The sequence below is a fragment of the Astatotilapia calliptera genome, chromosome 17 (genome assembly GCF_964374335.1).
Source record: "Astatotilapia calliptera chromosome 17, fAstCal68.1, whole genome shotgun sequence".
In the NCBI taxonomy this organism is placed as follows: domain Eukaryota; kingdom Metazoa; phylum Chordata; class Actinopteri; order Cichliformes; family Cichlidae; genus Astatotilapia; species Astatotilapia calliptera.
This window is the reverse complement of record NC_137438.1, coordinates 16,176,756-16,200,351: the sequence shown is the minus strand read 5'-3', so window position 1 is coordinate 16,200,351 and position 23,596 is coordinate 16,176,756. Positions and strand designations below refer to the sequence as shown.

Below are 23,596 nucleotides of genomic sequence, written 5' to 3'. Positions count from 1 at the left end.
TATCCCTTAGTGACAGCTAGAAATATGTGATCCTTTTGTAGGTTTTAAATAAAATGCAAGGTAAACGGATGTAGTAAATATTCTTTTATTGGATGAGAAAATTGTGCAGTATAATTCTCTTAAGTTGTTAAAGACGGCTGGAAACTGTGGTTTGCACGCAGAATCCAAACAGGGCTGTCCTTCTCCAGGACCAAACAATACTAAAAACAGACATGTTCATTGTTGGTGGCAAATCTGTGTGTGCATACAATTTTACACAGTACGACTGCACCAGGCTTATGTAGAAGTTTTGAGCACCCCTTATATCTTTATAATTTGCATGGAAAATGGGAGATGGGTGCAGCAATTTACCATTTTTGCAGATGCTAAATCTTTTGATACTTATCTGGATTCATAATTTCATCGATTTTAACAAGATCTCCAACACCACTGGCTGAAATGCAGCCCCAACCATGAGAGAGCCTCCACCGTTTTTAACAGATGCAGGCTGTAAATTTTTTAATTTGGATCCATCACTCCATTGGGCCAGTTGCCACGGATTTTCAGTCCAGTTCTTGTGTAATGTGGCATACTTCAGGCTTTTGTTTGTTTACCTTTCTTAACAATGACTTCTTGAAAGCAACCCTTCCACTGAGACCATTTCTGATGAGGCTTCAGTGAACAGTACATGGATCAGCTGAAGGTGGAGATGCATCTCTCAGGTTCGAACCTGACTGAACCTCCTCAAATTATTTTTCTCTGCACGTGATCAGTTAGCGGTTTACAACTACACTTTCAAGAATTTTTGAAATAAAAGGAAGGTTGGAGATTGACCTATAATGTGCCAATACAGCTGGGTCAAGTGATGGCATTTTAAGTAACGGTTTGTCTACTAAGGTCTGTGGTGCATAGCCAATTAACAGAGATGGAGATGATCAGCATTATTGAATTCACCTGTGAGTGCTAATTTTAGCACGACTGGTGTATGTGTCGCGTTTTGTAGTACTGATCACTCAAATTCTGTAAGACTACAAGCCATACATCAAAACCATGCAAACTCATCAAAGAACAGCCCAGTTGGGATGTGAACCACAAACCCCTCACTGAGGCAACAGTGGTAACCACTGAACTTCCACACCTCAAGTTTCTCCATTTAAATTTGTGAACTCATTTAAGATTTGGAAGTGGCTTGAGTGTGACCGTGTGTGAGACAGAATAAAGTGCTGGAGAATACTCAGCTGATTAAGCATTTTCACACACATGCCAAAGCTTCATGCTCCTTTCAAACAGAAAAGAATGGGCACAAGTCACCATTCTAAAATTTATTTTATACTTAAAGTACACATTTCTATACAAAAATGTATATGCTTTATTTCTGCTGCAGCGGTAATTTTACAAGTTCTTTGGTGATATTCATTCCTTTAGCCACAGTAGGCTAATCTACAGTCTGGTCTAAAGCCAAGCAGCATGTTATGTCTATATTTTGAGATTTCTACAAACATCTTCAGGTGTGCTGACGACCGAGATGGTTGCAGCAACATAAACAGATCTGATGAATGGTGACAAAGCAAAAAGAGAAAGACGAGGCTGGAATGTAGTTTCATGTTTTATTAAATGACTTTTACTCCTTCTTGGCAGCAGCCTTTCTCATGGCAGCCAGTACGTTGCTCAGCTCTTCTCTCTTTCTCTTGGCCCGAATGTGAGTGCCGATCTGTGAGGGGAAAAACAGTATAGAAATATTAGAAGAGCTCTGAGCTTTTCTGTTGTCCAGTCAGTGCATAAAAATCATATCCAACAAACGATCACAAAAAAGCTCAAGTCCTTATAAATGGCCAACACATTACAGATGGCTCATTATAAAACTACCTCACTGAAATTGTGAGAATGCACACATCTCAACTCATAGTTAGCAGTTGGAAGGCTGTGTAACATGGAAAATTATGAGTATAACCTCCAAATCACAAAACATGGTACTGATAACCTCAGTAAATAAACATGTTATGAAAACTGAGCTCATTTTGAATGTGATCGCAGCCACAAATCAGAAATAAGTTGGCGCAGGGTCACATGCAGCACTGTGTAGCATCCCCTCTTCTTCTAACAACAACCCACAAGTCCACCAGAGCAGCTGCGGGACTTGTGGAAGAGGAATGTTAGAAGATTCTTCTTCTCTGTTAGAGGATTCCAGCTGCTCAGCAGTTCTGACCCTGCTTTGTCCTGTTTTTGGTGCAAACTGCCACTTCCAAAGGTGCAGATTTTGATTAATATGACCTCAGCAGTTTTCCACTTTGCCTCAGTCTATCTTAAACTGGCTTTGGTCCAGAGAAGACAGCGGTGTCTATGGATCACGCTCCCATGTGGCTGCCTCTTTGCATGACAGAGCTCCAACCTGCATCTGTGGAGGGCACGCTGATCCTGAGCCCATGCACTGATTTCCACCACACAATCATGCCCGTTTTAAGGGACTGGTGATGCAGATATCCAACAATGATGATATTATGAACTACAGATGATGAATTACTCAAAGTCTTCACATGTTTACATTCAGAGACATTCTGAAAAACAATTTGTAGACGCAGTTTTCTGCAGAACGGTGAACCTCTGCCTCTCTAAGATGCTCTTTTAGACCCCGTCATGTGACTCACATGTTGCCAATTAACCTAAGTGGCTGCTAAATGTTCCTCCAGCTCTTTCTTTTTAGTCCCACTTTTTCAGCTTGACCCTGTTCGAATGTTCTGATACCTGCTGCTGCCATCGAGTCAAAATGAGCTCAGTTTTCTTAACATGGTACAATAATTCAGTTTAAACATAGAGCTGGGCGATAGAACGATAACGATATGTATTGCGAAATAACTTTTTCTCGATAGAAAAGTTAAACTATTGCGATAGACCTCACCGCTCGTCCTCTTAAAAAAAAAAAAAGAAGAAGAAGAAGAACAGCCAATCCAAATTAAGTAGCGCAGAGCCAAACCAATCACAGCGTCACGTCACGTGACTTGTTACGTACAGCACAAGTGCCAAGCTGCACATGTGTATTTGTTTGGGAAGCAGCCGGCCGCCGTGCCGCCCGGGTAATGGAGGGACTAGAGTGCCGACTAGAGAAAAATCAACCGAGCGTGACCGAAGGTTACCGAAGAGAAAACAGATGATGGTTCCAATGCCGGAGAGATTGTCGAACGGAAGAGCCGCAGAAGTTCCGTAGTGTGAAGGTATTTCAGCTATTTCAAGTCTGACAAAAAACAGAGTAGCGTGCACTGTAAATTGTGCCGAAAGCAAGTCTGGAAATACAATAACGCGGTGCATGCTCAATGTCTGACTGGAAGCACTAATTCGTCATTCGGCTTTTGTCAGACTAAAGTAACTGTTAAAACTGTTTGAAAAGCTCAGCTATACAACAAGGAGAGATTGAGAATTTCCTTTTAGTTCTCAGTTCATTTGATATTGACAAAAGTTAGTCAGTTTTGTCTGTTCTTCTGTAAAACAAACTAAGATTTATTTTTAGAATTAATATTTTGTTTCTAAGTGGAATTGACAATTTAGTCTGTTTCGTTTGTTCTATTTTGAAACTTAAACGCTTTAGCGGCTGCCTTTTGTGTAGTTTGCAATATTTGCCTTTATTTATCTGAAAAAGTCTCATGTTCCTTAAGTACATCTACCCTGTTGAACTTATTATGGGAAATAAATATTTAAATCAAAACAAGCTGCTGATTATTTCACATTTTACTTGTGAGCAATGGCATATTTAAATCTTACAAATATAGTTATTTGGCTTATATCGTGATATAGATCGTTATCGCCTGAAATGAAAAAAAACAAACAAACAAAGAAAACCATATCGTGATATGAAAAAAATCTTATATCGCCCAGCTCTATTTAAACATGTAATATGTTTTATAAATATTATAAAGATAATACAACATTTGCATAATCTTTATTTACATTTTACAACTTGTCCTCACTTTTGTGGTTTGTAACCGGGCAAACACTACTGTGGTTTAGGCTGGCGAGTGCTTTGACACAAACTCACCCTCTTCTTGATGAACTTGAGGGCTCTCTTGTCCTTGGACACTTTCAGCAGCTCCATGGCTCTCCTCTCATACGGAGCAAACCCACACACTTCACGGATCATATCCCGCACAAACTTGGTGTGTTTGGTCAGACGCTGGGCAGTAAAGACATAAGTACACGTTAAGTCAAAGCATTTAACACCATTGACTCTATTTGGACATAATGTGATATAGGAATGTTGATGCCTGACAGATTATGCTTATGTGGACTGATTTACACTATGTGTCATCAAACGCTTCAGGTCAAGCCAGTCACAGAGTAAGTACACAAACTACTGTCTGAAGTGCAAATATATTTATCTTAACACTTGTAATATAGTCAAGTCTGTAAAGTCACTCAGCAAGAGATACTCACCCCGCGCCGGCGGCTGTGTTTGGGAGCAGTTACATTTTTGGTGACTGGGTGGCCTTTGTTAAGGCCAACAGCCATAGGATAACGAATAGCCATGTCTGCGGAGGATCACACACAAACATTAAGACAAGTGCAAATGATGAGGCTTTAACTAGCTGCAATCTCACATGATCAACATATCAGAACAAATACTTTAGTATGCAATAGCAGGAAGACCAACACCGACAACAGGCTCTTGTCTAAGCTCTATTGTAAGCAGTGATGGGAATAACGGCGTCCATCGCTTTACTTTACTGCAAAGGTAGCTGTAGCTCAGGAAGTCGAGCAAGATGTAAGGTCAGTGGAATCAATTCAACCTCATTAAATAAATAAAAAAAAGCACTGTGTGATATACACACACAACAGACCAATTACTCTCGTTCAATGGATGCGACCTGCAGATTAGACAATAACTGTGTGCAAAAAGAATGTTAGCAGGAGCTTCTGGTTCTTTTGAGCGAGCCATTTGAAACAACACCATAATTTGGTCTCAAAAACATTTCTTACAGTGCTAACAGGACTCCAAATCTCCGTTTAACAACCACAATCTAAACAGGTCAATGTCGGTGGAAGCTTAACCATCACAGTTACACTGAGTGAACGCTGATTACTAAAATGTGCTCTGCTGCAGCCACCTTCAGTAAAAACTCTTGACTTGGACTCGCCATGTAAGACACGCGAGGTAGCCTGGAGCAATCTGCGATTTCATTTCCAATTTTGAGGGTACAAGCGACCTACTGGCGCTGATCCGTCACATCGGGCCGGTAAAGCTTTAGTGTCCACCAGACTGTGCGACAGCTCCCTATGAGCCAGCAGGTCTGCTCGCTGCTTTAGTTTCTCACTACAACAATATTCAGTCTGCGCTCGGAAGCACCGATTTCTACGCACTTAGGAACATAAGGAAAACGGACACGGCTGACTAGACGCCACATTTTCTTCAACTTCATATAATACGGTGCTACAATACTGAGCTGAGACGTAAAGTAAGGTTAGTAGTTACTAAACAGTTTCAACAAATCTTCTAAAACTCGACGGATGGCAAAGATTAAAAACGGCTTTTGGCTAAAACTTCTCGACATTAAAATCGTACCTGCTATCTTTGATGGCGGTCAGGCCGGAAGGACTGTTGCGTGAGCTAAACGGGGCAATGAAAGCGCTGACCCGGAAAACGCTTCTGTTACGCTGGCGTGACAGCGCGCCCTGCTGCCCGGGAAGAGAAAGCGTTTTTCATTTTAATGGGGTTTTCTCATTTCACTAATCTGTCTCTGGAATCAGTCTATGTACACTATGTTAAAGGTCGTTTTATTCCTAAAATGCATTTGGAGGTTAGAGGATGGTTAGAGGATGGAGGAGGCTGTGATGATGCACAGCTTTATCCTATGCAAAAGTGTTTCTAATCTTTGTTGAGTTTGGTGCATCAGTATATAAAATCTATAGCTCTTAATATTCTAATACAAATACCATTGTTGTTTAGTGAGACTTTTGATTCTTCTTGCCCTAAATGTCTAAATGTTTTTTTCTATATACATTGAAGGAAATAATTATTCCCCCAGAAATCACTGTTGGTGAGTACAGTGAGATGCTTCTTGTAGTTGGTGGAAATGTGAACCAATAGATCCTTTGGGTTTTTTGGCTGCTGACACACAACTTCACACAGACAGACACACAGCTCCTCCTTACTAACAGCTGGATTAGCTAATGCTAATAACACTTAACAAAACGTAAGGAGAAAGTTCAGGGGTCAGCAAAGCTCCTGTTTTCAATAAAGTATTAAACAGTCTTCATGAATGTTAACCTGGCTGACACATATGGTAACATTAGCTGTTTAGTATTAGCATAGTCCAAAAGCAAACCAATCCCCCAAGACAACAAAAGGGGCATAGTCCAACACAAAAAGTTCAGAGGGCCAACCGCAGGTCCAACAGTTCAGCAATGGAACAGTTCAGGTAGGCAGCAACAATGGCGAAAGACTTTTGGTGGCCAGCAACGGCGTGGCATGACAGGTGACCAGCAACGTGCTGGCAGTGCAGATTGTGACTGAACTGGATGTGGCTTGGCAGATCATGGATGTGTAGGCCATAGCTTGGCAGGACATTGATGTGCAGACTGTCTCGCTCAGGCATGGCAGGTCGTGCACGGCAGGTCCAGGCAGTGCGCTGTCTTCCGGCTGGGGTGTGGCAGGTCCAGGTGGCACACAGATCTCCAGCTCAGTTGTGGCAGGTCATACGGTGTGCTGTCCTCCAACGTGGGTGCAGCATGTCCAGGCAGCGCGTTGACCTCCGGCTGAGGAGTGGCAGGTCAGATGGCGTGCTGTCCTCCAGCTTGGGCGTGGCAGGTCCAGGCAGTGCGTTTAACTCCAGGTTGGGCGTGGCATGTCAGGCACGGCAGGTCCAAACGGCACGCTGGCCTCTGGCTCAGGCATGGCAGATCCAGACGGCGCGTTGACCTCCGGCTCAGGCGTGGCAGGTCCAGAAGGCACGTTGTCTTCTGGTTCAGCCGCAGCAGGTCCAGGCAGCGCGTTGACCTCCGGCTGAGGAGTGGCAGGTCAGATGGCGTGCTGTCCTCCAGCTTGGGCGTGGCAGGTCCAGGCAGTGCGTTTAACTCCAGGTTGGGCGTGGCATGTCAGGCATGGCAGGTCCAAACGGCATGCTGGCCTCTGGCTCAGGCATGGCAGATCCAGACGGTGCGTTGACCTCCAGCTCAGGTGCAGCATGTCCAGGTGGTGCGTTGACCTCCAGCTCAGGTGCAGCATGTCCAGGTGGCGCGTTGACCTCCGGCTCAGGTGCGGCAGGTCCAGAAGGCGCGCTGTCCTCCAGGTGGGGCGTGGCAGGTCAGACGGCGTGATGTCCTCCAGCTTGGGTGCGGCAGATCCAGGTGGCACGTTGTCCTCCAGCTCAGCCGTGGCAGGTACAGGCAGCGCGTTGTCCTCCGGCTCAGGCGCGGCAGGTCAGACGGTGCTCTGACCTCCTAACCGGTCCAAATGGCTTGCTGACCTCCAGCTCAGCTGCGGCAGATCCAGGTGGCGCGTTGACGTCCGTCACCGGAAGTTTACCAGAAACCCACACACACAGACCAGTACCTCCTCTTTGACTCCCAACGCCCTCTGGGACACAAACTTGGAGTAATCAGGACCCTAAAACACTGGGCAGAAAATGTTCCCTCTAAACCAGAAGGGAAAAAGAGGGAACACACACTTGTAAAGAAAGCTCTTTTTTGATCATCAAATCAGCAAAGATGCACAGAAAAGAAGGTCAGACAGACAGGTCAACAGGACAACACTCGGCTGTCCATCTGCATCTTAAGGACAAAGGTCACTCTTTCGAGGATGTCGATGTTCACATTTTGGACAGATTAGACAGATTGTTTGAAAGAGAAGTGAAAGAAGCCATCTATGCCCATTGTGAACGACCATCTTTGAACAGAGCTGGTGGCTTATGACACCAGCTGTCTGCCATCTATAATCCAGTTTTGAGATTCCTTCCCAGACGCCTTCTAACTTAGAAGCAAAACCCAAGTTCACTGTTGCCGGTGGCCTAGCACAACAAACAGTACCTGTTTTAATGAGCTGACCAGGCCCAAAACACACAGTATCTGTGGCCACTGACCCCGAAATACACAGTAGCTGTGTAAGGCAGTGAGTTTATTTACAGTGATAAAAAGTGAACAACAATAGGTGACAATCCTCGCACTGTGGGTCCATGCTGATTCTCCATGAATCCCACACAGTGCTCGTGTCCGTTGTGTGAATTGTGACAACTGTAATTCCCGCATTTGGCTGGGCTCCCATAACAAACTCTGTTTCCAACACCTCGAGGAAAACACACATACGTTGTTGATGTGGCAAGCTATGCACACACAAAGTTTTCACAAGCTAATGAATGAACTCAACATCCCAGCGCAGGCTGAAGCTCAGCCACACAGTTGTAGAGAGGCTGCTGACGAAGGCAATACACTGTAAAAAAAAAAGGATTTTGGGGATTATTATATATTTTCAACTACCCTGCTAATCAGTTAATCTGGTTGAAAACATTCACAAAACAAATAAAAATGGTTCTAAAAAAAGCATTTCTGTTTTCTTTTCTCTTCTCTGAAAGTAAACTTCATGTTTTTGAAAATGACAAAATTGGTGAAAAAGATCAAATTGTTACATTAACAGAGTAATTATTGGAGTCCAATATCATCAGTCACGAATTTAGCATATTTGAATTACCTTTTTGGGGGGCTGCCATCTCCCCAGCCAGCATTTGCCTTGCTTTAAACTGTCTTATTTATAATTATTTATGATAAATAATCATGTCTTATTATAATATATAATAATAAGACAAGTGTGGAGTTAAAATGTTTCATCATCCAGTTCTGCCGAGAGTAGTACACTGTTCAAGGTATTGAGCCAACCTACATTTGAAGAGCTCCATACACCTTGATGTTTTAGAGTGAAGGGAATCATTTTGTACCTCGTTTGTGGTTTTGATAATGTCATTGATTAAAGATGTTGACATAATCATTGTTTGCCGTGTCTGAAAATAAAATCTGGTATAAATCTAAAAATCCCTAAATATGTGGGGGCTAATTAGTTAAACTGATCATTTATTAGTAAATATTAAGTAGGTTTAACAACTGTGTACTCATAAATAATAAATTACTCCATTTCTATGAGTCTTTAGTTTCATAATCTACTTATGAGTGTTGGGCTTAAGGATGTGCATGACTGGTCGACTACCTGACTAATCGTCGCTTTCACTAGTTGGTACCAGACTTACTTGTTGTTTCATCATATTGTTAAAATTAGTGTGAATGCTGATTAATTGTTTTCAGTGTAGAGATCATAATCTTTATTATTATGTATTCCATATGTTTTGTGTATGCTATCGCCTTTAAAACCTTCAACTATGAGCCCTCTACTTTTCGACATGGGTGTTTGTCTTTTTCTCATTTCTAACATTTACCCACAAACCATAGTCGCCTTGGTCTATGGTTTGTGGGATAGGATTTACGCCTCTGCCATTAATCTCACCAAAGAGCAACCTCCTCCATCCAACTCTTCCACTGAGAACAAAATTAAAACAGCTCCCAAATTTTGTTTATAAATCAGAAGTGCAGGCTGTCTTTGCGCTGCCACCACATCCACATAATAAACTCTACAGAGTTAAAAAATATTTTTAGGATTTTCTAGGAGGCTGCTTATATTTCCATAAATGGACAATAACAAACAAACATAATTTGAGATTTTTGTTAAAAGTCTTGTTTAGCTTTTTTCAATAGAGGTAAATTCATGTTAATGGATTTGTGTTAATTTCATGTTCAGTATTTTCCATAAAAGCACAAGTTTATATTTAATGTGTCAATTAATTATAATTTTGGCACTTACAAGCGTTACTGTAATCCGATTACTTTTTTCAAGTAACACGTAAAGTAAGGGATTACTATTGCAAAAAAGTAATTATATTACTGTTACTTTCTCGTAAGTACGCTGTATTACTAAACTGTGATTTTGTTTGTGAGAATGTCTCATGACAATGACGTATGAGCGTGCGACATCTGTGGCAGCAACAGATGTGTGTTGCTGGAGAGAGTACGACCATGCAGCGTTTAAAGCTTGGAAGTACTGACATTACTTTGAGTTTGACTCTGAAAAAAAGTGACAAAAACCTTAGCGTCTGCTGTACACTCTGTGTGGGAAGAAAACCTCTTTCTACAGTGAAAAATTAAACTTCAAATCTGAGCAAACCCCCAGATCCCCCCATTGACATGAAAGCTGCGGCACCAGGAAAACCTCCACCGGCGCCACTCCTGCTAAACAGGTGAAAATAGATTTAAGAACAACAGGAGTTAGTGCCGCTGAATCTTTAATTTTATTTATTTTTTGCAGTGTTTTACTTTCATATATTTGAAATAGTGAGTGTAAACACAAAAAAACCCATTTTATTTTATATGCTGGAATATACAGGAAATTTCTTCAAGTCAAACACTATTGCATATCATTTAACTGCAATGCGCATAAAGTTAAAAGATTAAAATTAATAAAACAAGTTTTTAAAAGAGACTTAAATTTTATATGATGGATTATGCTCAAACAATAGAATTATGTTGGGTTTCATGTTTTTAAAAAGTAACTAAGTAATAAGTAGCTAATTACTTTTGGAAATAAGTATTCAATAAAGTAACAGGATTACTTTTTTGGAGGAGTAATCAGTAATTAGCAAATAATTGCTATTTTCAAGTAACTTGAGCAACACTGCTTACAAGTGGGATAATTATGTAATAGAATGTTTTATATTTGTAGCGGTTGTTTTTGAATGCTGACATACTGTATAAAAAGATAACATAAGATAAGATAAGATAGATCTTTATTGTCACTGTTACCAGATCAATGAAGCACAGTAGAACAATGAAACACACACACACACACTATGTTTGGCACTCACAGGAATATAAATATACTGTCATTTACCAGAATAACTGCTTCTATTTCTAAGCATACAGGAAAGGTGAAGTTTGGTTTTATGGCCTGACGTCACAGTCTTTATATGCACCTGTGTAACCCTATCCTATTGCTATCATACGGAAGAGGATTAGGGCCACTGGAAAAAAAATCTGAGAAAAAAGTCAGAATTCTGACTTTAATCTCAGAATTCTGAGAAAAAAGTCAGAATTCTGAGATTAAAGTCAGAATTCTGAGATCAAAGCCAGAATTCTGAGAAAAAAGTCAGAATTCTGACTTTAATCCCAGAATTCTGAGAAAAAAGTCAGAATTCTGAGATTAAAGTCAGAATTCAGGAAAAGAAAAAAAAAATACGTTCCTGCTTTTTTTTTTTTTTCCAGTGGCCCTAATCCTCTTCAGTACTATCAAGTGTGAACAGTTCTTTCTGGTAATTTTTCGAGGGTTTTGGTGGGGAAGCTGTCCTTCATAATGTTAAAGTCACGGGACATTTTCGAAAAAAAACCTCTAAAGGTGCTTTTGTTTAGACAGGAGGTAATGCGTTACGTTACGCCCTTCCCGTACCTCTGCTTTCCCATCAGCCATTGCGGACAGGAAGTGTCCTCTGCTTTTGGCGCGGTCCTGACCGCGGCCATCTTGGAATCACATCACTGTGTAAAGCAAGCGTTCGAGACACTGCGTGGTCCTCCGGCTCATTGATTGCGATATCCTGGCGCTAACTATCAAGAGGAGCTGTTTTGCATCCCGATCTAACAAAGCCAGTAGATACAGTCATTTATTTTCTTTTGCTCGCTGAGTGCTCAGGAAAACTCGGGCAGAATTTTGAAGGAACCGCTATGGCGACTGCAAGCGCTACCCCAAGCCGTGAAGCTGGCCGGTCAGCGGCCTCCACTCCTCTCTCCCCGACTCGGATTTCTCGTTTACAGGAGAAACAGGAGTTGCAGCATCTGAACGACAGGCTGGCTGTGTACATCGATCGCGTGCGGGCGCTGGAATTGGAGAATGACCGGCTAATGGTCAAAGTGTCGGAAAAAGAAGAGGTGACTACGAGAGAGGTTAGTAAATGAAAATATTTCAGTAAACGTAATATCAGCACGTGATCCCTGTCGTAAAAATGTGTAACTGAAAAAAGGCTCGTGCGCGCACATATTTAGTCTTGAACGATAGGGAAAATCGGTCATTATAAGTCACGTTAATTATGCGGCGTAAAATGTGTAACTAACTGCGCTCACATACGGTAAACTCAGCTTCACTGGTGCCGTTGGCTTTGCATTGTTTGCCGTAATGATCCATACTGCATCTGTATTCAAATGTGACCGGACCGGAAGCACTGAGCGGGTGGGTCTGCGCGCCAATCTCTGCTCAGTGATTTTTTTTTTAAATTTTTTTTTTATTTTTTATTTTAATGTATTTTTTGCATTTGTGAATTTGTCCGTTCATTTGACTTTGCCCCCCCCCCCCCAAAAAAAAAAACAAAACAAAAAAAAAAAAAAACTAAACTAAACAAACAAACAAAAAAAACCCTACAGAATCCATTTTTGGGGAATTTTTTTACCATAATGATTGATTTCCTTACCTGGATGATTGTATCAAGACAATTTTGCGCTTCATCAGATAAGCATCGATAGAACCTATCATGGGACAAAGGTGTTTGTTGTAATCTTGAATAGTTGTTCCCCTAAAGTTAAAATTTTAACTTGTGCGTGGTTTCTATTTTATATGTGACCTTTGCATGATGTATGATTTCTGCTTCATCAAAAAAAACACAAAAACCCAACATATTTGAGTAATGGTAGATCTTGTAATCGTGCCAGATCCTTTATTTCTTCGTGCTGTGAGTCACTGTATGCTCACAGGTAGCAACCCTGTAATGGAACTGCTTCTTAAAGGAACTACTATTTCGACACTTGACCTACAACAGATAAATTTTGGTTTTGTAGTGTTTCTACTGGAGTTATAGCAGGTGGTGTTGCAAAGACACGTTGTTGCCCATAGCAGCATCAATTTCCTGTTTTTCTTGTAACGTAGCAACCCCAATCAACACAGCGATGAACGCACGCAATAACCACATTCGTGAAAAATTGGCCTTGTCCACCCTTTTTACACTTTCATATACTATGTTCCAAAGTTCCTTCTTTTATAACGAGTAAAGGAGAGCCCCTAAACGTGTTCTTTTATATTAACAATCACTCAATGCTACCTTTTTCTGCACACTAGCCTTATGATTTTATTGGTTGGCATGCCTAGTGCTAACTGAATTAACAAGCCTGCGTTTGTGACTGTTTTCTGCTGTTTTGTTGCTGTTGTTGTTTGTTTGTTTGTTTGTTTGTTTGTTTGTTTGTTTTAAAAAAAACAGGAGTCATTTTTGTTGTACTGCAGGTATTAGGGAGTAGTTACCAATGTGGCTAACACTGACAGGGTTGCTACTTAATAATGTAATATAAATTCTAAAAATGTTATTTTAAATTCCAGTGACACTAAGGTAAAAAAAAAAAAAGGTAAATTAGATCATAAGCAGGCAAGTTTAAAAAAAAAAAAAAAATTCTGGATCCAGTAGAAGTGTGACGTGCTTGCTGACATTTTTGGAAAGTCTTAAATCCCAAACCTCTCTCCATTGTGTGAATGGTTGTACCAGTCTTCCTTGCTTTGTTCTGTCTTCTTTTTCTTCGCCTTTTTTGCCACTGGTGAAGCAATGTGCGATGGTTGGTTTCTATAGGTTTTATAGATGCCCATGAAGTACTTAAGAGGTATTTTTTTGCTCAAATGCTAATGCACTTCCTCTTTGTTGTTAGTTGAATCTTATTTAGACTCGGAAAGTCCAATGTGGTGGCAGCAGTGAAAGGAAAGCTTTAAGGCTATTTTCAGACAGTAATTACTTTTGTTACATCTTAACATTATATATGGTTACTGAAAACGTCACACAGTGTGTGTAGTTGTGGTAGTTGGATCTATTCATTCAGAATAATTGATACTGAATGAAATTAGGTCAGCTGGAAACGGCTGCTCTGACTGTTGAATTTAACACTGCCCCCAGTGCTTGACTGAAAGAGTTTTATTTATTTATCTTTTTCAATTCATTATTTATTCAGATAAAATTCAAACGGGAATAAATTTAATTTTAAGACATAATAATGGAGCCACAGTGTATATTTAGTTTAGTGTATGTTCCTGTAATAATCCTCTGTCTGATTAAAAGAAAAGAAAGGAGAAAAAAAAGAAATAGGTTGGGGTTTTTTTTTGTTTTTGTTTTTTTTAAGGTGAACTTTAGAAACCTGTCCTTCTGTTGTAATATGCAACCACTCGGAAGACTTTACATTCTGGAACAGTCAGTAGTGTTTGTTTTCTTCACCAGGTAATGTGTTTTGCATCCCTCTCTTTAGGTAACAGGCCTAAAGGCTCTGTATGAGGCAGAGTTGGCTGATGCTCGGCGAGTTTTGGATGAAACTGCTAGAGAGAGAGCCAGGCTCCAGATAGATCTGGGCAAGGCTCAGGCTGACCTGGAAGAAGCTACACGCAGGTAACGCCTTATCAAATACTTTTTAAAAAAAAATTTGAAATCGTGTTAACGTGGCTAAAGATTTTGGATGTTAGCTTGTAAGGGCCATTAAGTGACCACTTAAAGATATTAATTGTGTTCTGCCTCCTTGTCTATTTGTTCCAGTATAAAGAAAAAGGATGGTGATCTTGCTGCAGCAATGTCCAGGGCCAGTGGTTTGGAAGCCCAGCTGAATAAGAATGAAGCAGCTCTTTCAACAGCTCTAAGCCAAAATGCTGCTCTGAGCTCTGAGCTAGCTGATGTCAAGAGCCTGCTGGCCAAGGTGGGAAAGATGCGAGATGTTTAGTAAAAAAATGAAGCCAGAAAAAGAAATATCTAGAAATGGTTGAATAATTAGAAATGATAATATATGATCACCACAATACTTTAATCGTGATTGATATTACAATTTTGTTTACCTTTTTATTTGGGTATTATGTCCCCAAAAGTAAATGTTTCATTTACTTTTTGTATGCCAGACTAACATAACAAATGTTCTCTGCTTGGTCATGAAGAGCCAGCCAATCAGCCTAATGTTGTCCATGTGCTAATAAATGTCCCGGTCTTATGATGTGTAGGCAGAGGACAGCCATGCTGTTGGTAAACGCCAGCTGGAGGCAGAGACACTGATGCGTGTGGACTTGGAGAATCGCTGTCAGTCACTGAGTGAAGAGCTGGAGTTCAGGAAGACTATGTTTGATGAGGTAAGGGTTGTGTCGTAAATACTGTGCCTGTGCACAAGACTGCCATAAAGTTTGCATAATCAGATTTCTTTCCCTCTCTTTTAACGTAGCAAAGTTTTTGGGTTTTCTTTGGGTGACGTTTCTCTGTTACACTTCACTCACTCCTTGTGCTCAGGAGGTGCGCGAGTCTCGCCGTCGACATGAGCAGAGAATAGTGGAGGTGGACTCTGGAGTCAGACAGGACTATGAGTTCAAACTGGCACAAGCTCTACAGGTATGATTTAATTTCTGATGTTGCCGTGTCTGTGGCTGCTACAACCCAGTATATTTACAGGTACAGTTGTGTCATTGAAAAACAAATGTTATCATACAAATAATAAAGGCATTTTTAGTATCAGTCAGTCTTTAGCTCTTTTTTGCCTGTGGCACCATGCGCACATGCACAGGAGCATGGTGGTTGGCTCTGACTGTAAAATGCTGCACAATTTCACATTGCGTGCTAGGGCTTGTTAATTTTCTCTGTAACCATTTTGGCAAGTATATTATGTATATATTATGTCTGTACTGTGTTTGTGTTGATGCTAAATTTCACCTTCACATCTGTGTCAGCACTGCTCAGCAGGCTTTCTGTTGAGAATGAATGTTAATCAGACTTGTGTGATCCCAACCAGGACCTGCGGAGGCAACATGATGCGCAAGTCTCTATTTATAAGGAAGAACTGGAGCAAACGTTTCAGGCCAAGGTGAAAGACACATGTTTGTCTTTTCCCCTTTTCTTTCTTTGTGTTTTATGCTCCTTGTGTTCAAATATGCTATCTGTCTCGTTCTGTCTGCAGTTGGATAATGCCAAAGTGTCCTCTGAGATTAATGACAAGGCAATGAGCTCAGCCAGGGAGGAGCTGCAGGAGTCTCGTACCAGAATAGAGAGCCTTGGGTACCAGCTCAGCGCCCTGCAGAAACAGGTGTGGCTTTATGGACACCAGTACACCCAAATGGAGATCTCTCCTACAGCTTCCACACTTTAAATCCCTTAAACAGCTCAGGATTTCTGGTGGTTTGCTATTTGGTTTTAATTGAGTGGTGTCTGCATGTTTGCTTTTGTAGGTGGCTGCCTCAGAAGATCGTATCAGAGAGTTGGAAGAAATTCTGTCGTCTGAGCGAGACAAGCACCGCCGTGCCATCGAAGCAAAAGAACAAGAAATGGCTGAACTGAGAGACCGGATGAACGCTCAGCTCAGTGAATACCAGGAGCTGCTGGATGTGAAGCTGGCTCTGGATATGGAGATCAATGCATACAGGAAACTGCTGGAGGGAGAGGAACACAGGTGCACATGTTTTATCAAGTACTTTATCATGAGGATGCCATCAGAGCCAGTACTTACTGTAGGCACCGTGGGTAGGATGTGTGGAAAGTGATACTTGGATCAGATTGGGCTGTTGGGATCATTGCAACAGCATTGATTCCAACAGCATCATTTTCTCCTCCTGTTTTAGACTGAAGCTGTCCCCCAGCCCGTCTTCCCGAGTCACAGTGTCCAGATTAACAGGATCTTCATCCTCCCGCTCCTCTAAGAGGAAGAGAGCGGAAGCAGAGGTTAGGGAGATGCCCGAGATTGGAAGAGGAGAGGAGCAGTTGCTGGTGTCAGAAGAGGCTACGGCTACTGGAGCCGTCACCATATCACCGACTGACATGGATGGAAACGCAGTCACACTCATCAACGATACTGAGCAGGTGTGTTAGGTGAAATTTTATATTGTGTCTCCTTTTCTGAACAAAGTGCACTTCTGTATTAAGGCTCCTCATGTCTTGCAGGACCAGCCTCTGGGCAACTGGAGATTGAAGAGACAGGTTGACAATGGGGAAGAAATCATCTACAAGTTCTCACCAAAATACGTCCTGAAAGCTGGGCAGTCTGTCACTGTGAGTAGATTGCGTATGGTTGCATGACCCTAAACGATCAGACACGTATAGACACACATGTAGTGGAGGTGAGACAGGAACACTGATAAAGAGCCCACCAGCAAAGATCATTTGGGCTGTAGCAGCCATCCTCCCTCTCCCTCTGTGCTGAATGTGCTGCCACCCACTGGTGGTCTCATGCTACTAGTATTTGACAAGGACACCAAGAGAAAAATCAGTCGTGAGGGATAAGGAGGGAGGTCTGTGGCCCCCGACTGCTAAACCCTCTGGGGCATTGACTTGTTGTCTCTCCTCTGCACCTGTTGTCATTGATTTGCACCTGTGCAGGTGAAATGGATTCCCAGCAGCTCAGACTTCCTACCTGGACAGACTGATATTTCTCAAGTTTAACAGACTGTACCGTGATGATCATGCTGTGTAATATTGTAAAAATGTAATATGTGAAGCTGTATGTTATACTGTATGTTGTAAACAGCTTTTTTTGTTGTTTACCTGCACCTAGGTGTGGTCTGCCGATGCTGGTATGGCTCACAGTCCTCCAACTGACTTGCTGTGGAAAAGCCAGGCTTCCTGGGGCACAGGAAATGACATAGTTACCTCTTTGGTCAATGCTGATGGCGAGGTAAAGACGTCGGTGCATAGCTAACTAAACCAGTTTCCTTTGCTTGAAATTCGTACATGGTTTTTATTTTTTGAGTCATGCGGTGTTTGTCTCACAGGAGGTGGCCAGGAGGACTGTAACCAACACTCAGGTGGATGTAGATGATGTTGATGGCGAGGAGGAGACAGTGGCACAGACGGTACACTTGGCCAACAATTTTTCTTTTTCTTTACCTTTTTGGTAAAACTTTTTGTTTGGCTCGGTGTAAAGGAGCAGGGCTGTTACTGCAGTTAGATTAGATGTTAAGAAAACTATGAGCTCATTTTGACTCGGTGGCAGGAGCAGGTAGCAGAGCAGTTGGAGAAAGTCAATAAAAGGTTGATGAAGTAAGTGGTACTAAAAAGAAAGAGCTGGAGGAACATTTAGCAGCCGCTTAGGTTAATTGGCAACATGTGAGTCACATGACGGGGTCTAAAAGAGCATCTTAGAGAGGCAGAGGTTCACCGTTCTGCAGAAAACTGCGTCTACAAATTGTTTTTCAGAATGTTTCTGAATGTAAACATGTGAAGACTTTGAGTAATTCATCATCTGTAGTTCATAATATCATCATTGTTGGATATCTGCATCACCAGTCCCTTAAAACGGGCATGATTGTGTGGTGGAAATCAGTGCATGTGCTCAGGATCAGCGTGCCCTCCACGGATCCCTGGAAGTCTATTTTAAATCTGTTGTTACTGACCTTGGTTTTAAGTTGGACAGTGATTTTAAATTGGACAACCAAATCAGAGCAGTGGTGAAGTCCAGTTTTTATCATTTAAGGCGACTGGCAAGACTAAAATCTTTTCTTTCGAGGCAGCACCTTGAAACAGTGATCCATGCTTTTATTTCTTCCCGCCTGGACTACTGTAACTCACTTTATGTGGGGGTCAGTCAGTTATTGCTCTCACGTCTGCAGCTGGTTCAAAATGCGGCTGCACGACTCCTAACAGGAACTCGAAAGAGAGAGCATATAACCCCCGTGCTGGCCTCTCTGCACTGGCTGCCTGTGTCTTTTAGAGTTAATTTTAAAATTCTTATGTTTGTTTTTAAATGTCTACACAGTCTTGCCCCGCCTTACCTCTCTGAGCTTCTTCATCCCCACATACCCTGTCGGTCTCTCAGGTCAGCTGACCAGCTGCTCCTGGAGGTACCGAGATCCAGGAGGAAGCTCAGAGGGGACAGGGCCTTCTCTATTGTGGCTCCAAAATTATGGAATAATTTGCCCATGCATGTTAGAGAGGCCCCTTCACTGTCCACTTTTAAATCACGTCTTAAAACCCACTTTTATTCCTTGGCTTTTAACCTCAGTGAGACTTAGTTTCTTTTTTAATGCAGTAGTTATTTAATTAATGATTTCACTCTTCTTTTATTTGTTTTTTATTTATATCTCATGTAATTTTATTTTACAGTTCCAATGTACAGCACTTTGTGTCAGCTGTGGTTGTTTTAAAGTGCTTTATAAATAAAGTTGATGATGATGATGATGATGATACAGGTTGGAGCTCTGTCATGCAAAGAGGCAGCCACATGGGAGCGTGATCCATAGACACCGCTGTCTTCTCTGGACCAAAGCCAGTTTAAGATAGACTGAGGCAAAGTGGAAAACTGCTGAGGTCATACTAACCAAAATCTCAGTGCCTATGGAAGTGGCAGTTTGCACCAAAAAAACAGGACAAAGCAGGGTCAGAACTGCTGAGCAGCCGGAATCCTCTAACAGAGAAGAATGGGACACATTCCTCTTCCACAAGTCCAACAGCTGCTCTCCTCAAGTCCCACACACTTGTGGGTTGCTGTTAGAAGAAGAGGGGATGCTACACAGTGCTGCATGTGACCCTGCGCCAACGTATTTATGACGTGTGGCTGCGATCACATTCAAAATGAGCTCATAGTTTTCATAACATGTTTATTTACTGAGGTTAAACAGTGTAGAACACATGGTCTGTCTCAGTCAGCACCTGTTGTAGGCTGTTGGATGGAGTCACTCTTTGGAACTTGTACATCTGTACTGCTACACATGGAAGTCTCCCAATAACAAACCTTTTTGTTTCTCCTACAGGGCAAAGTGTCGTCCAGAGAGTGTGCCATCATGTGAAGCCTTCCTCATGAGTAGATGGCTTTTACCCTTTATATACTACTTTTTTTCTTCTAGAGCCATTCAGATATGATCCTGTCCATTGCCTCATTATTTGATGTTTTTACTATTCAAGATCATTTTTGTATAATGGACTTGGTTTTTATAGCTTTCCATATTTCTGCACCTACTTTAATGAGTCAATAAAAATTAGTCAGACGCCAGCAACGATGGATTAGATATGATGGATCCCAACTCCTAAGCACAACAGAACATGGTATATAGACACTATATATGGTATATATACTATATATAGTCTATATGCTATGTACACCCGCTGTATACTGGGTGTGTACTGGGTAAAATGCATCTGTTATCAAACCCCTTGTGACATCAGGGCCTTTCTGAATGTGTTTCTAACTTTAACATTTATTGCGTGGATACTCATGTTTGTCTGCTGCATGTTTTCTTAGTATTTTTTGAAGTCTTCCTTTCACTTGCATCCAAATGCAAATGAAACGATACATTCTTGTTCAGTTACCTTGGATTTCCCTATTCAAAAGGTGGTTTGCAAATTGACCGGATCCAGTTCTTCTACTTTGGGCTCAATCTAACCACCTCTGACCTTTGAGGTACACTCGGTTGATACTTGACCTTCTGGTCACAACCTAGAACTCTTTGTGACTATGCTCCGTACTTTTCTCTTCCTTATTTCTTCAAAGGTGAAGATAAAACGTTCTTAGATTTCTGAAAACTAAAAGCAGCCTCCTTTTTTTTTGTTAAATGTGGCTCCCAGTTGAGCTGCAGACCGAAATCCATAAAGCCAGGAAAAAACACAAGACAACTGCCAAACCTAAAATCACGTAGCTCTCCCGTCTGTGTTCTTACGACCCTCAACAAGACTAGCATGGTCAGAATTATGTGATGCATGTGAACCCTGCTTTCTTGGGGAAATGTGCTTTGTTGAACTCAGTCCTATCCACACCTAAAAGAGCTGCGAGTGCTCCAAAGCAGCTGTGTAAACCCTGACAGCAGACCCAGAGGAGGTCCAGGGCCCTCACACCGCTCCATTACAGTATTTGAATGTTCTTATTTAGCTCTTATTTTTTGAATTACACTGCAACTTGTTGCCTAGACTGGCTTTATTGGTTGCTAATAGTTTTTTGTAGAGATTTTCTTAGTGGGGCCAGCACTTTTTTTTTTTTTTTTTTTGTTTTTTGGACCAAAAAACACTAGTGGTTCATTTTGACTGGCAACGCTTCTGTTAGCAGATGCGTGTCTATGCTGCCCGTGTGTAGTCTGCAGAGGAAGAAATCTGCACTTGTAACAAAAACTGACTGATGCCTCCAGAGAACCAATGAAACTAAACTTCAGAACAATAATAGAACACTTATTACAAGTGCTGACATTGTAGGGTGGGTGGCGTTTTCTTACAGTCTGCTGTTCTGCCTCTTGTTGCCGTTTTCAGTTTTCATTCGACAAAGTTGGAGAACTAACTGGTGCTTCTCAGACTTGCTAAATGTTGCGTCTCTGAGCCAAAACACTCATCCCAGAAACAGGACGTATGTGTGCAGACAGACAGGATATTGGACTCATCTAACCAACATGCCAGGCTGTTAATAAACACCTGGATCTGCAGAGTGGAGCTGAGGCTTTAGGGTTTAGGAACATTTACCATGCAGCGGCCAGTTTTTCTTTGCTTGGGTTTGTTCTTCTTTGGACAGTGCAGTGTCAATTGGATTAGGTTAGATGATGAAATTAAAGTTAAAGCTTTCTCAATCCGAAACCTAAAACTGACAAACTTTTTGAAGTGTGTGGGATAAATGATGGAAGTAAGATTCCTGTTTCCTCAGACTTTTGCAGGTGTGACGTGATATTTCGAGTACACGGTCTCCGTCTGTACTCTGTTTCTGACTTGAGCACACTGTATGAGTTTTTCTCATACCTGCTGTGTGTTATTGTGGAAACGGCTCTCTCTCGTGTGTTTGTGTTGTGTGATTTACTAGTTCTATGTAATCAGTTTAACTTTTTTTTTTTTAAATGTGTGTACAATTCTTAGATTGGCTCTGGTAGGGTTTTTGTGACTTAATGAAACTGGGAAACTCGACTTATATTTCAGGGTCCATGTAAAAAAATAAACAAAAAAATTACCTAAACACTATTCCTGTAGTGTTCCACTAAAAAGTCAAAAGGCTTCACTTCATACGAACAGTTAATATAAAATGTTTTGATTTCTATTGGGAGAAAGTGCCAGTTGCCTTACTAATAACTGAAAAGTAACCAACATTGATGACAACAGAAGTCCGAAAAACCGGAGAAATGCTATTATTCATGTAGGGGTTATGGCATGTATTGTCTGTTTTATCTATGATTTTCTGTCAAGCTACTTTTTGTACACTTAATAAATGTTTTACACATATGTATTTGGTATCAAGAGTCTTCTATGTGCATACAAATCATTAATATTAGTGGGGTGAAGCGTGTTTATAAAGAATGCCTTGAACAGACATCATTTGATAGCTCCTCAGTAAAAACAATATGAGTCAAATAATGGCCTTTGAGGAACTTGTGACAGTTACTGCTGCTGTTTATCTGACAGACTCTGCAGAGTCCAGGGTCGGCCGATTTAAAAATGCCACTTAATTAGAATGATTTTACAAATAACATGGGTCTGTGTGGCCCCACTGCTCAACAGTCTCTGCTTCCATATGTGATGAGACATGTCATTGAAGGCATTTGTACTACAACCAAGTCATTTTAACCTGATATTAGCATTTATTATTAGCTTGAGGTGACACAAATATCAAACATTTGAAAGATTGATGCAAAAAAGTCATATTCAGAGTAGCTCTGAGTCGGCCGACACCCGTCAGACCCTTGACTGAAGGTCGGAGTGACCTTGAACGTCAATAAACTACGTTAAATTAGTGGTGGCCCGTCATTAAAAGAGAGGCAGGCCCTTGCTTCGACCAATGAGAGCGCGGGAGAGAAACACGTGCTGTGGAGCTGTGACACCCCCTCACCTGAAGCCAGAGGTCTGAGAGCTCTCATTTGCCTGACTGAGCTACAGGAAAAGCCTCTCGAGTCTACGAGCGGGGCCTGGAGCTCCTTGGAGAGCGGGAAACAAACAGTTTTAAGTGAGGAAGGGGTTTGACGTTTAGAATCAGTAAGATCTGCGATGTTTCTGGACACTGATTTCTTAGTCCACTAACGGACTGGTAGAGCTGCTACTCCTCCACGTCTAAAGGCCGTCGCCTGCTGGGTAACGTGTTTCAGCCAGGCATGTCCATCAGAAGGGCCGGGGTAGACCCGGGAACAGCTCGATGGCTCCCCGGAGGAGGAGGTGGTTAGAGGGAGGTCCGAGCTTCCCTGCTGCTGCCTCAGCCAACCGATTTAAGATACTTTCAGTCGCAGTTTATTAGTGTTTGTTTACTTTGTTGTTAATTTGTCATGTTTTAGTTATACATTGAAGATCTTTTCTAATAAAATGTCTTCATATCATGAAAGTTAATGTTTTGTATTTGATTAAAAAAAAACAACAACAACAAAAGAAAAACTAAGCTTTCTTTTTACTTTTTTGGACATTTATTTATTATTATTATTTGAGTTTTTAAAAAAGCATAAAGAGGGAGAGTAACAATCAGCCACATTCATCATGACAGTCCGTTTTTAGCAATACATTTAGCTCCAGCAGGGTAAACTTAAATGGCGGTAATCAATCTGAAAACACATTTTCACAAAACAGTGAGCAGCCTGTGATGTAATCTTGGTAATGAGCAAAGAGCTCTGACTGGTTTGTGGCCCATCCCTGCATTTACTTTAGCTTTAGAAAAAGGTTACAAAGTAGCTAAAATCACAGAGGTATGGCAT

General features: G+C 41.5%; 2 protein-coding genes across 2 annotated transcripts; one reads left to right on the top strand and one right to left on the bottom strand.

The window, feature by feature from the left end:
- Positions 1–1,572: 1,572 nt before the first annotated feature.
- rpl36 (ribosomal protein L36) lies at positions 1,573–6,395 on the bottom strand. Its single transcript, XM_026147918.2, has 4 exons — positions 5,528–6,395; positions 4,402–4,496; positions 4,007–4,141; positions 1,573–1,690 (listed from the first exon to the last, which is right to left on the bottom strand). The coding sequence occupies exons 2-4, from the start codon at positions 4,492–4,494 to the stop codon at positions 1,601–1,603; spliced, it is 318 nt and encodes a 105-aa protein (XP_026003703.1). The 5' UTR covers positions 4,495–4,496; positions 5,528–6,395; the 3' UTR covers positions 1,573–1,600.
- Positions 6,396–11,247: 4,852 nt separating this feature from the next.
- lmnb2 (lamin B2) lies at positions 11,248–22,145 on the top strand. Its single transcript, XM_026147466.2, has 13 exons — positions 11,248–11,931; positions 14,257–14,393; positions 14,538–14,694; positions 14,990–15,115; positions 15,270–15,368; positions 15,766–15,837; positions 15,931–16,056; positions 16,199–16,419; positions 16,589–16,826; positions 16,908–17,015; positions 17,518–17,637; positions 17,735–17,815; positions 19,712–22,145. The coding sequence occupies exons 1-13, from the start codon at positions 11,713–11,715 to the stop codon at positions 19,745–19,747; spliced, it is 1,740 nt and encodes a 579-aa protein (XP_026003251.1). The 5' UTR covers positions 11,248–11,712; the 3' UTR covers positions 19,748–22,145.
- Positions 22,146–23,596: the final 1,451 nt, after the last annotated feature.